At 27.1% G+C, this 14,532-nt stretch overlaps 1 protein-coding gene across 1 annotated transcript in view; it reads left to right on the forward strand.

Annotated features, from left to right (window-relative positions):
- Window positions 1-12,196, forward strand: part of LOC123301212 (scavenger receptor class B member 1-like) — a 46,237-nt gene extending 34,041 nt beyond the window's left edge. Inside the window, exons 2-9 of the mRNA XM_044883946.1 lie at window positions 5,882-6,140; window positions 7,789-7,930; window positions 8,406-8,606; window positions 9,150-9,390; window positions 9,751-9,894; window positions 9,957-10,075; window positions 11,734-11,862; window positions 11,963-12,196. Coding sequence (XP_044739881.1) covers window positions 5,882-6,140; window positions 7,789-7,930; window positions 8,406-8,606; window positions 9,150-9,390; window positions 9,751-9,894; window positions 9,957-10,075; window positions 11,734-11,862; window positions 11,963-12,196 — 1,469 coding nt within the window. The remainder of the gene's footprint in view (window positions 1-5,881; window positions 6,141-7,788; window positions 7,931-8,405; window positions 8,607-9,149; window positions 9,391-9,750; window positions 9,895-9,956; window positions 10,076-11,733; window positions 11,863-11,962) is intronic.
- The last annotated feature ends 2,336 nt before the right edge of the window (window positions 12,197-14,532 follow it).

Raw genomic sequence — 14,532 nt, forward strand, 5'->3', positions numbered from 1 at the left:
AAATACCTATATTTATATAAAACAATAAGTGATGTAGGAAATTAGGGAAAAAATCGAAATTTAATGCTTAATTTTGAAAACCATAACCATACAAAATTGTAGAATCATAGCTATGACTTTCTTGTATAATTTAGAATATCTTCTGCAATCCAAGCATGATTAATTCAGATTGAAAATATTGTTTTGTATTTTTCATCCTAGATTTTAATCACTTGAAAATCTATTTATCAAGTTCAATATTACGTGCATGCATTTTACGTAATATCGCATGTTTAATATTTTTTCTATATAATTGTTTTTCTCTCAAAATAATTGTACGCATTAATTATTATTTGAGGAAAATATAATTATGATGCAAATAAATAATTGTACATATTTGATATTTAAGATGTGATAACTTATTGAACTTTTTAGAATAAATTAAAGAAAATTTTTGATATGAATTTATAATTTAGGAAATTACGTAATTCGTATAAAAACTATGTAAAACAAGTGAAAACAAACAACTGACTGAGTTAATTGTTGAAATACCATTAATCGTTTGTTTTTCTTTACTTCATGTAAGTAAAAAAAGATAGCCCCTCTCAGATACATGTCACACACATATAACTGATATTCCCATATAATACATACTAAATAATTTGCGACTAATTGGCGCTCTCATGGTGATGTTTACGAAAAAATGTTTCAAACAAAAGTTGTTAGTTTTTTTATAAAGAAAATTTATTATATTTAAACTTTTGTTCTATCTCCAAATTGCTCTATGTTGCTCATTTACGAACTCGATTTCACTTTTTACATCCTAAGCACGCTATGAAAATTTCAGCTTGATATCTCTTTTCGTTTTTGAGTTATTGTGGTGATAGGCGGACAGACAGACGGACAACTGAAAATGGACTAATTAAATGAATTCATGTACACCTATACCAAAATTTTGTTCGTAGTATCAATAATTTAAAGCGTTACAAACTTAGGACTAAACATAGTATACCTTGATATATTTCCAATAAACATGGTATAAAAATATCGTAAAAATTAACCCATAAACACCAAGTTTTTATTATACTACCTTTATTTTTTTTAAATTTTATCGTCGCCAAAAGTCTGCAAAGTTTCAGCTCAATTAGATCACAGGAAAAAATTCAAAAATCTATTAAAGTTTTTTGGCAGACAAGCAGGCACTACGAATTAAAAGGGAAGGAGCAAAAATATCGATATTTATACAAGCGTGGATCTGATAATCATTATTATCGCCTGAAACTAAATTTAAAAAAAATTTATCCACGTAGAGTGTCAGGTCTTTGTCCTGGTGTCGATTTCCATGTATATTTCGTTCAAATTTGAATATGTACGAGAATAGATGAGATTTGAAATCAAATTAAATTGATGTATGTCGACTCTATGGTAATTGCAGGTTATGACGTCACTAAGTGATATTTTCCTTTCTATCTATTTGTACATTTAAATCCTTCATATTTTCGTAGTTGATTGATATTATCCAAAAATTGATTTCACACGATGTTTTGGCTCGGTAACGAACGTCTTTTGAAACAATAAAAAATTTTAGGACAAAGTCCCATTACCGCCGGCCCCTTGAAACTAAATACCTTTTTAATAGTTCTTATTATTAAAAATCGCTTATAAACTTGGTTAATTAATACTCCTCATTTACATGTGAATAACTTGTAAGGTATGCAATTTATATTTTTAAAATAATAATTGCATTTTTTGTTTTTATTTTGCCATTTCCGATTTATGAAAGAAGAGACTACGTGCATCGGTAATAAGGAAGTAAATTCACTTAACCTTGGTAAATAATAAAACAAAAGACGATTTTTTTTAATCAATTAATTACTTTTTCCATTTGATGAAATATTAACAACCAAATATCTATTATTTGGCTTTTCAGACTTCAAAAAAATGCTGGAATTGTAATTTACAAGGTAAAAGTTAAAAAAATTTTAATAAAAAATTATTTTTAAAGGACAAGCTTTTATTGTATATACATATATTTTATTTTATTATTGTACTAAAAAGTAGAAAATAATTTTTTTCTATGAGTCACTCATACACGACTATTTGTAAAAGCTCGAGGCTCTCAATATCAAGAATGAATCGGCGTGCCTCATCCACTCCACATACCAACATATTTTTCGATTCATTGTTGATATTGAGAGCATCAAGCTTTTACAAATAGTCGTGTATAGAAAAAAAAAGTAACTCATAGAAAAAATTATTTTCTAATTTTCAGTACAACAAAAATGTCCCTTAAAATGTATTTTTTATTAAAACTTTTAATTTAAGACTAAAAAAAAAAAAAAAAATATATATATATATATATATATCAAATATGGTGGAAGCGATGGGAAAATCAGGACGCCACTTACTTTACCATGAATATTATGACCCAAGCTAAGCGTAAATTTCAGCTCAATCGGTTAACGATATAACGGCTTCAAAATAGAGCTTGTAGCTTAGCAAATAAATAAAAGCTTGTAGCTTGTAATAATAATAATTATTATTAGAGAATATCGATGACCGTGATATTACTTTTTGTAGTACATGCATAATATTTATTATGATTTTGACAACCATGTCTAAACAAAATAATCAATAATAATTATCCAAGATTATCTCACAAAAAATGCTTAAAAATATGATTTTTTGTTAAAATTATTATGAAAAATTTTAAATTAGCTATAAGTATGAATTGAACTGATTTACTAAAGATTCCGTAAATATAAAAAAAGGGCAAATCAAGCTTAGACTACCTATGAAGAGGGGGAGAGGTCAAATTTTTGTTCATCATGTTAAGTTATAAAGTTTTATTATGTCAAAATGTGAATTCAGTCAATATTTTTTATTAAGTTAATTCTGCGATGTACAGAAAAAAAAATTTCCAAATCTCTGTGCGCATCGACGTCTACACCGAGATGTATATTGAGCGGGGCTAACCGTTTTTTAACCGACTTCAAAAATTCCGATCCGATTTTAATTATTTGAAAGCCGGTGCTTTCCGTGTGGTCCCATTTCAATTTGGTCCAGTTCTGACAATGTAATCCATGAGAAAACTATATAAGTCTTAAATTTACGAACTTGACCTCACCTTTTACGTTCTGAGTACGCTGTAAAAATTTCAGCTCGATATCTTTTTTCGTTTTTGAGTTATCGTGTCCACAGGAAGTGGACTAATTAGGTGATTTTATGAACACCTATGACAAAATTTTTTTCCTAGCATCATTATTTTTAAGCGTTACAAACTTGGGACTAAACTTAATATACTATGTATATTTCATATATTCATGGTATAAAAACAGAAAAATATAAAATTATATACTATCCAAAAAATGTTCATAAAAAGTATATATTTCCCCCTGTGAAAAATATCTTGCATCTTCAATTGTTTGGGTATATGTCTTTTGGGTACGGATCAATACAAATAATTTTGCAATATCTATCTATACCTATTTAACATATAGATTTGATTATAATATATTATAAACTAAAATACTATTTTGCATACAAATCATACATAAGATTGAATAAATAAAAGTAATTAAAGTTTACATAGAGATATTTAAGTACATTGTATTTTTAATAATTTAATACATTATTGTGTTTGAACCTCCTTGACTTCAATGATACCCAACCAATGATTTTGTGGTTTTATGTAATATAGCAAAAATTAAAAAAAAAAACAAAATTATATTTTAAAATAATTATATTGGACCACTTTATTTTATATTGGTCTAGGTTTAATAATTGTTTCTGTTGAAATAGATCGATAAAAACATAAATAAATTAATAATTGTTATAATTATTCAATTAAAATAAGTTGATTGTCAATTAAAATAAGTTGAATATATCCTATAAAATCATAAAATTGAAAATTGGAAAAAATTTAAGAAAATCAAATGAAAGCAGAATTATAACAAATTACCTCTAATTTTTTTGATGGGCTTTTATTTATAAATCATATATTAATTTAATTTTTCATTTAAGGTAAAATGAAAATGATTAAAAAAAAAAATCGATTCTCTGAACGGTTTATCAGAAATTAACTATCAAAGTCAGTTTTTTTTACCAAAAAAAGGGCACATTTCTCATTAACCGTAGAGAATCAATATCAATTTTTCACAAAAAGCCTATACAAGGGTGATTACTTGATAAATGAAATTTATAATTTTTATTATTATTTTCATTTCATATCTTTAAGGTTTTTCGATACCGTAAATTGGAAGTAATACAAAGGTTTAAAATTTTATTTATTAATTAATCATCCTTTTATACATCTTTTGTGAAAAGTTCATATCGATTCTCTGTATGGTTTATTCAAATTGTTTTTCCAAAAAAAAAAAAAATTTCATTATGAGGCATATTGATAAAAGATTTTTATGTAAATGGTAAAACATTCTTAAAAGCACTTAATGACTAGACTATAAAATCAACATTTATCACGACTTCTTAATATACCACCATGTAGAAAGGGCTGTTTTTAATAATTAATTTCTCATAAACTATACAGAGAATCGACTTGGAATTTATACAGAAGGCATATTAAATACTCATTAATTGAAACACTAAATCAGTTTTTTGGTAACACTTTCGCGGTTTTGGTATCGAAACACCGCCTCTTTATTTTGGTCAAATTTGCTCATATTTCGAAATTTTCTTGACCTTCGCATATTATTAAAAATCTTAATGGGTCCGATTATCCAAATGTAAAGCATTGTAAGTTACGGGTGTTAGAATGTCAATTTTCGTATACAATGAAAAATTTTTGAGATATTGCCAAAAATCCTTTACAAAAATCTTTATTTCAGAGCGATTTTGGAGATATTTCGCAAAATAATCATACAATTGTCGAATCAGCTCAAACTTAGATTCATATGTTTTTTGCACTCCTAAAGCTCTAAATAATTCATAGCCATAAGTATTCTAGATTTTGCAATACAATGCCTAGTTTCGCAGATATCGACTGAAATTGAACCAGGATGTTTTCTCTAGTATAATAAAAATATTTTCGCCAATTATTCAGGCTCTACTCATATAATCGTCAAAAGGACATCATTTTTATGATTTTTGGGTTAAAGTTATTTTAGAAAAGAATTGATACTCAAATTGCAGCCATATAAACTTTTCCCGATTTTTCGCAATATTATTAAAGAGTTAGATTACCCCCTTTAAAAAATCGAAAATACCAATAAAAAAAAAAAATTTCTGTTTCGAAATTTCATAAAACTTGGTGTATATGGTAATTTTATTCCAAAAAATACAAAAATACGGTCTATTTAAAGATTGGATGAGTTGGATGATTTTGAGATATTGCCTAAAATCCTGTACAAAAAGGACAATTCTGGAGATTTCATGAACAATACTCATTGAAGCTTTGTATTTTTTAAATTATATGAATTTCTATATGTTTTTTTGGGTCATTACTACTCTAAATAAGTTTAGAATCTACTCGTATTAAAATCAAAGTACCTATTTTTTGGGTCAAAATTTACTCTTGCAAATGTTATTTTGCCAAGTTAGCTAAGTTTCTCAATTTTTTCAACATTTCTGAATGGTACCTTTTGAAAATATCGGCAAAAATCAAATGTCTGATATTCCATTCTAGGATCTATCCAACTGTATTATGTATTACTTCTAGAGGCTGTAAGTTATTTGCTAAATCCTCAAATTAGTTCCTTCCATATTTTTGGAGAGGGTAATTATCTCTGTTGTCTCTCTCTGGCTCCGTGCTTGTACTCAAACGATTTGATTCATTAAAATAAAGTTTTATCTTTGAAATATTTATATTACACTTAAATTTGTTTGTGGTTTAATTTTTAATTAATTATTATTATTAAAGAGTAATTAATTTTGTCTTTTGTTTCAGGTTCAGGCGTAATTTTAGTAACCACAGGCGTAATATTTATATTAGGAAGTATATTTAGTTTAATATATACACCATTCGAAATAGCAATGATTGAAAGACTTAGAATGACACCAGGTCTGCCGCCATACGCTTGGTGGAAAGTTCCACCAGACGAAGTATTATTAAAATTTTACATATTTAATATAACAAATATAGAAGAATTTACAAATGGGACTGATACGAAACTAAAAATACAGGAAATTGGTCCAATTATTTATAGGTATAGTTAAACAAATTTAATTTTTTTCATTAAATTCATATCATTATGTTTTTTTTTCTGGAGTTATTCTACTCGTAGGCACTGAGGATGTGATGGAGAATCAAAAGGCTAATTTTTCCAACAAACGGAAGTGTCTCACATCCTTAGCAAAGCATTCGACTTTTTTTTAAATATTCAGAATTTCATGAATAGCAATTCACAACATAATAGCTTTTGTGCTTTGAAATAATAGATCTGTTTTGCTGTTGTGCACATTATGTTACCTTACTACGAATCCCTTTACCTTAATAAGGTGACTTTAATATCATAATTTTTTTTAATTTAGATATTTTTAATATACTTTTTTCTTTTTACGTCTATTTTTTTTTATTCTTTGTTTTGCAATTTGATCATGCAAAAAAAAAAAAAAAAAAAATTCCCTCGGAGATTTTGCATTAAACTTTTTCGTAACCTTCGTATGTAGTTTTTGGAACTGTATCCTAGCAACAAACAGAACGCTTATAAGATCATTCTCTTATACAGGGTTCAATTAAAATCACATTCGTAACTAACCAACATTAAATGAACGCTTTAAATTAGAAAGTTGTTCTTTATAAATACGTAAACATTTTTTAGTTTAAACATTAATTGATAGCAAAAATCTAGCTTTTTGTTCGTTTGTTCATTCAATTTGAACAAAATGGTCTTTATAGAAAAACAAACCAATTATATTGGATTTATAAGAAAATTTTTTTGCGAGGAGTGTATAGATTTTGCGGAAAAAATTATGTGAAATAACAATTTTGATACGAAAAAACAATTTTGGGTAAAACTTTTCAGTCCGTTATGTCTAAACTGTAGGATTTGAGGAAAAGTAGTTCGAACAAAAATGTTACTTTTTTAATCAATTACAACTTTCTAATTTTAAATGTCCATCTATCGATTACCAGCCATGGAGTAGAGTGAACTATTCATTGGGCTTGAAAACGTAGGTCAAGTTTAATTTCTGCGTAAGATATGCGTCTACATGCCAAACATTTTTCGCTTAAAGCTTTTTTATAGATAAAAGTTCTAAACTTAAATCACCCAGTATATCGTCTGTCCGTCTACCTATTTTCTCCGAAACTTTTACAAAATTACCTTATAAAAATTGAGAATACATCCCCCTAATCCTTAAAATGACAGAGTTTAAAATTTCTTACACTAATTACATCCTGAAACTGTCGAATCTAAAAATTTGTTATTAGTTAACCATCGAATCATTGATTACAGCATTCATTTTTTTATATCAACGATATGAACCTGTCCTCAAAATTTTATTTTTTAGTTTTAAAATAAAGAAATTACATTTCATACATTAGTCTCTTTAAAAAGGATTTTTTGTAATACATAAAAATTCACCAAAACAATCTTGCGCCTGCTTTGGTACATTGATTTATTTGCTTCATCAAATAAGCGCGAATTAAATGGCGGTACTGTTTAATTTTAATTTTTACTAATTAAAAAAATTATCCAGATTTCAAAATTAAAATCATCTTTAGATAATTATAATATTATAATAATATTATCTACATTTATTTATTTTTAACGAATCAAGTAAAAAAATTGATGGACAGGCTCATTAATTCAAAATTAGTAACAACAATTTTTTAACCAATTAATAATTTAGAGAAAAATTAACACATTCGAACGTCACATTTAATGAAAATGGTACGATGACGTATATAGCAAAACGTGAAGCAATATATTTACCTGAAATGAATACAATCGATATCAATTCAACGTTAATTGTACCTAATTTTGCCGTTTTAGTAAGTATAAATAAAAATTTATTTTCATTTTAAGTTTTAAAACAGAAGTGGAATTGTCAGTTTTTGAGAGGAACCACTGGCACATTGTTTGTATAATGTTAGCTAAGTAGCGCCACTTACTAAAAATAATTTTACCCAAGCTAAGCCCATTATTATAAGTCCATCAATTGTGGACCAAATTTTACTCCCCAAATTTCGCATTTCTTTCGAGAGATGTAAAGTTTCCAAAATTGTCTGTTTTTTATGAAAATTTAGGCTTATTGAAACTGAACGGAAACTGCGCTATTGGCTTGAATCCGAGTATGAATAAGGTTCTTGATATTATTCCAAATATCTACACTAAAATTTTTCAATTATGGGAACTGAAATTACAAATTACTCCGATTTTTAAAAGAATGTTAGGAAAATGATTTTGGTAGCTGCTTAATTTCTATTTGCATAATATTTTTGTGTTTGTTTTCTTTTCGTTTCACAGGGTGGTGCATCTTTTATGGCTGACACACCATTCTTAACAAGATTTGGCTTAAATTTGTTGATGCGACGATTAGATTCACAGCCATACAAAATAATATCCATATATGACTTTTTATGGAATATGACTGATCCATTATTGGACGTAGGCAGTTCTCTGCTTCCATCTATAATACCAACCAAAAATATTGGAATTTTAAATATGGTATGTTATTTAGGTAAATCTTATCAAGCCGTGATGAATACGGCAAATAGATACCAAGCCAATAACTTTCTGATTATGCAAATTATTGTATTCATTGATAAAATTTATTTTTTACAACTTTGTTGGCCATAAGTTGGGCATTATTTGAATGGAATATATATATATAAAGTATTTCGATATACATAATTGTCCTAAATTGCTCGTTTACGAACTAAAAGTCCCCTTTTACGTTCTGGACATGATATAAAAATTTCAGATTATTTTTTCGTTTTTGAGTTATCGTCTCGCAAAACTTTACCAAACTTTTGTTTGTACTCTCAATTTTTCTAAACGTTTCAAACTTGGGACTAAACTTAATATACTGTGATATATTTCATATTTAGCAAATTTAAAATTGTATAATGAACAGAATTAAAGAAGATAAATTTTACTACAATTCATCACCTTTATTTGCGTTTTTTGATTTTCGAGGTGAAAACAATAATTTTCTATCGGAAAATTAAAAATTCAGAATTATTAATTTAAAAAAAATTTTTTATGCAGTTTTATCATGATTTTGTGGACCAAGTAACAGTGCGGATTGGTACGAAATATGGCAATGAAAATTTTTTCAAAATTGACACATTCCGTGGCAGTCAATATATATTTGGTGATCCAGATATTTGCGAGGATAAAATCACTGGATCTACGGAAGGTGTTCTGTATAATCAATTTATTACAAAACAATCTGAACTTTTGTATTGGCGAAAAAGTGTTTGTCGTGTAATGCCGTTAAATTACGAACGTAAGTTTTTCAACATTCCCTTTGTTCAACAACAATAAATTATAGGAAAAAACTATATATTCAACTAAAATCTCCGATCTGGAAACCACGATATATGATATTCCCAACCAATTCTATGCCTCTGAGTCATCACATGATTGTATCCTATTCCTTCCTTCGTTTTTTAAAACGATGAATGTGTCTTCATCTTAAATGCACACTGTATAAGTCCTAATTTCCAATGACAAATCTAGTACTGAAGCAATTCTTCTCCCTATGATAAAAGTACTTTCGATATTCAAATTATAGATAATGAAAATTCTTGACAACTTTTAATCAAAATTTTTTTTACACATATTTATAACTTCTTATTTATTTTAGATGATACGGAAAAATATGGGATCTCTGCATACAAATTTACTTTGAGAAATGACACTTTGTATCGTAAAAATGGATCAGACTGTTATACATCAGAATCAATGCCGTTACTAGATGGACTTTCAGATGCTTCTATGTGCTATTTTGGTTCGTATTTATAAGACATGCAAAAAGTTATTGAAATTTTATCAAAAATAATTTTTTTTTAGATTTTCCATTGGTGTCATCGTTTCCACATTTTTTAGTTGGTGATAAAAATATTAAGTCGTTAGTCGAAGGTCTAAAACCAAATAATTCTCTACATAGTTCCTATATTATAGTTGATCCCGTAAGTATGAAACAATCACGTAAGCACTTCATGAAAAATCTATTAAAGATATCGAGATACAGTTTTCAATTTCACTCATGATTTCATGGGTCGTTTTAACATATATAATAGGTAGCAACTGATATCTAAAAAAGCAAATAGCCGTCGTAAGAAAATACTTCGCACATAGTAAGTGCTTTCTTAAAACAGGAAAAAATATATAAACAAAAATAAGTGCATGATATGATCACGAGGCTGATAACCAGGGGAAATACATTCTGATTTACACTTGGGATTTTCCAGCAAAGTGGGCGTGTAACAATTAGTAGACAATAAAGATAATAAATATAATTAATAATGTAATATGTTTAATATCGATTATCACTCAATAGTTTATAATCACGAAATATTTCTAGATTTTTTAGCAATCCAATAAAATTGAAATATAAGATTAATAAATGAAAAAAAAGTATTCTTTCTGTATTTAATAAAAAAAAAGGAATTTTTTTTCCATCTGTGAAATAAGATATTAATAATCAAAATATAGTTAATTAACATGCTAGAAACGATTCTTACCCGATTTAAAGATAAGCAAAAAACAACTTATAAATTTGCTGTAGCGATTGTTATTGAGTATATGTATAGATACATTGTCTTAGTATTGTACACTGTTCCCGTTTAAATAGTGCACGAATATAAGAGCATGCTTTTATGTACTTGGCTATAACAAGCTAACTTCCTTAAGTTAAATTATCTTATATATTATTACCTACTCCGGCAAGTTTTTTCTGCCCTACCCTACCTTATTCCTTTATCAAATTCCATGATTCACCCCCTCATTTTCAAACTTATTATGTCTAAGTTTGACGAAAAATTTACTCATGGTCTAAAAACGCTTTGGAAAAAACACGCTATACGCAAATAATTTGAACGAAAAAAATATAATAAATTTAAATAGTAAGTTTATTAGGCAAACATGTTAGTTTTTGCAGATGCTCCCTAAGACTCTAGACATATATTTACTATTTTTAATACATTTAAGAATTTTTGATATATTTCACCACTTTTTTACGAAATTGGTTTGTTTGTTATTTTTAGTCACGGGTACAGCGTGTCCACGGGTTACTGTAACTAAGGAAGCAGAATACCCCACGGGTCGAGCTAGTGTGCCTTATTATTTTTTTAAGTAATAGTGAAGTAGAAAAAGTTTATAAAATTACTAGAACTAACTAGAATCATTTGTTTTCATGATTTCCCGATTATTTTCTGAGGTTTATTTGCTTTGAACAAGATATCCCATAAATATTTATTCAAATCTACAAATAAGCACGATTTTAATATTTTTTTAGATCCTTTTATCATATAGAGCAAGTTTTGCTCAAAATGAGTACCTACACATAATTTTTTAAAATCATTTATTTAGAAAGATTATTTCAAAAACTACAATGAAATAAAAAAAGTTTTTGTACACTTGATAAATTGTCTTAAAAAACAAGAAAACTGTGTCCATTTGGTGATTTAGTCAGTTCTTCATCAAACACCACAATAAAATGAATAAGGCTTTAAAAATTGAAATTTTCAATACAATATAATAAGATATATTTAATAATTTTGAATATAGGCAAAATGTAATACACTTTTGTAATGATTTTGTATATATTCATTTATTTTATTTTCAGGTGACGGGAATTCCATTAGAAGGACATGCCAGACTTCAAAGTAATTTATTAGTCAAAAAATTATCAGGATTTAGTTCCAAGCTTGATAAATATAGCGATTCTGTGATACCAATGTTTTGGATTGAATATGTAAGTGACATCATCATAAATCACTGATCACTGATAAAATGATAACAAAATTACGTCAAACAAATTTCATAATAAATTATATTATTTTTATTATTTTTAGCATCAAGTAGGACTTCCTTGGTATGTGCAATATTTAATAATATTCACCGTACAAATATTACCAAATATCCAATATTTTGGAATAGTGTTTTTTATTATATTAGGCTTATATTTAGTATATAGTGGTTTAAGTAGACGAAAAGTAGTCAAAAAGACAGAAAAATGTGATCTATATATTCAAAATCAAAAATTACAATTTGAACAAGAAAATATGTTAAAACAATGTACAACGTAGAATTTTTATAAAATAAAATATTGTTTTTTTATTTATTTTTATTTGGTTCTTTCAATAATTATTATTCCTTGGACCTTGGACCATTCCTTATTATATCCTATTGATTTTTAAATGTGAGGGACAAAATCATATCAATTTTCATTTTCACTGATGGATGTGTTTCTTGAAAGTCCTAGATTCTAATATGCAATCTCTAATATTATGCATTAATTTTAATTCATTGAGCGATGGAATAGTTTTTTTAACGTGGATGACGATCATAAAATATAGATCTCGTTTAAATTAAAACACGAATTTTGAAAATAACGGATTCACTTTCATTTTCTCTTTATTAAATACATTTGAATTATTTTTCTTTAAATAAGCGTGAATCCATTAAAATTGTGTTCTTCATTTAACTTCCATGTAAAATCATTATATAAGGAACCACTTTGCCGGCAGAAAAAATCTATACAAAAAACGAAACCTTAGTGGTTATCGGATTCAATATATTCAATTCAAATTAGTTCATTCTGAGTTGTTATGTAATGATTCTCTTCTAGGCCAATAGAGTAACCGATTGAGCGTGTTATTTTCGCGGTTACAGATCAGAAGATGTTTTAATCTCTGGAGGGAGGTATTAACACAACGGACTTGCCGAAACTGAAGTTATTAAACAAATTCGGGTGAAAATTTTATTTTGCTTCCTTGTAAGCAATATAACTCGTAAATGGTGCACTTTAGGATATTGGAGCTATGAAACTGTTTGTTTCTTAGATGTTTTTCTATAACTTAAAAAGGAGTCCATTGTGTGAGACCCTCCCTCCAGAGATTAACACAACTTCTGACCTGTAACGAATCGAATTTTAAGCCTTGAAGCCTCATAAAGCTTTTCAGCGTTTGTTCAAGATTCTCTCTCTCAGTATGCCCAAAATTATTGTTACCGTAGGCTGTTAATTTAGACTTTTTGAGGGGAAAGCTGTTCGTTCTAAATCACAAACATTTGTTTTAGAAACATTTATACGCACATTCGACTAAAATCGATCTAACAATATAATCGTTTGTATTCTATTTCTGCAAAATTCATTCGATTTTTGGAAAAAGTATTTTAAAAACTAAGCATGTACGCTCTTTTTTTGTAGAAATGTAGAAGATGCAGAAATTCAATATGGCTTAATACAAAAGAAAAAAATAAATAACAGAAACGAAAGTTTCAAAGAAAAAGTAGCAAACGTATGTGTGATTCGAAAAAAGTATAATAATCGTTCCCTTACCCAATCATCTGATTTTAAATAAACAGTAAATTTAAGTACAAAATATCCAAATTTATTTAATAAATTCTTTCTATTTTATCACCTAATTCTCCTTAAAAATATAGAATTTTAATAAAATAAAAGATAATTTATTTAGAAACTGCATAATGCATCATGTAATTTCCTTAATTTCGACTTCGAACCTTAGAATAATTCGAATTATTCTTTTTAGTGTAACAATTAATAATAATTTATTATTATAATAGATCTATTTCTGCAAAATTCATTCCATTTTAGAAAAAAGTATCTTGAAAATCAAACATATTAAGCTCGACGTTTTTGACATATAGAATTTTGGCTAGTTTAAAACTTAAAAAAATAAATAAATAAATAAATAATTGAAATTAAAGCTTCAGAGATAAGCAGCAAACCTTTTTTGTGATACGAAAAAAAGTATAATAATCGTTGCCAAATCCAATCATATCATTTTAAATAAACGCAGTCTATTTAATTACAAAATATCGATTCTTTTATCAAAACATCTAGCTTTGAAGTAGTTTTCTTTTTATTTTATCGCATAATTCTTCATTTTGTTAAAATATATCCCCTTCAGGGCCCAGATAACTTTAATAAAATCAAATAAAATTTATTTTTGAAAATGTTCTTTCTGCAAAAATCATTTTTAAAATTAAAGCAAATCATTTGTGATGCGAAACAAAATATAATAATCGTTGCCTAATCTATTCATCTGTTTTTTGATAAACAGTAAATATAATTACGAAATATCGTACAGATTCATGTATCAAAATATCTAACTTTAAATTCGATTTCTTTTTAATTTATCACCTAATTCTTTTTCAAAAACAAAATTGATTTTGGAACACGTATAATTCATTTAATTCCCTTAATTTCGACTTCAAATCTTTTAATAATTCTATTTCTCCAAATTCATTCGATTTTTGTAAACAGTATTTCCAAAATTAAACGTTTTCGCTCTTTTTTACATGTAGAATTTCAGTTGATTTAATACTAAAAAAATCAATAATTGAAACGAAAGCATCAGAGAAAAGTAGCAAACCGTTACGAAGAAAAGTTGCCAATTCC

Source organism: Chrysoperla carnea, chromosome 5 (genome assembly GCF_905475395.1).
Source record: "Chrysoperla carnea chromosome 5, inChrCarn1.1, whole genome shotgun sequence".
NCBI classification, from domain to species: domain Eukaryota; kingdom Metazoa; phylum Arthropoda; class Insecta; order Neuroptera; family Chrysopidae; genus Chrysoperla; species Chrysoperla carnea.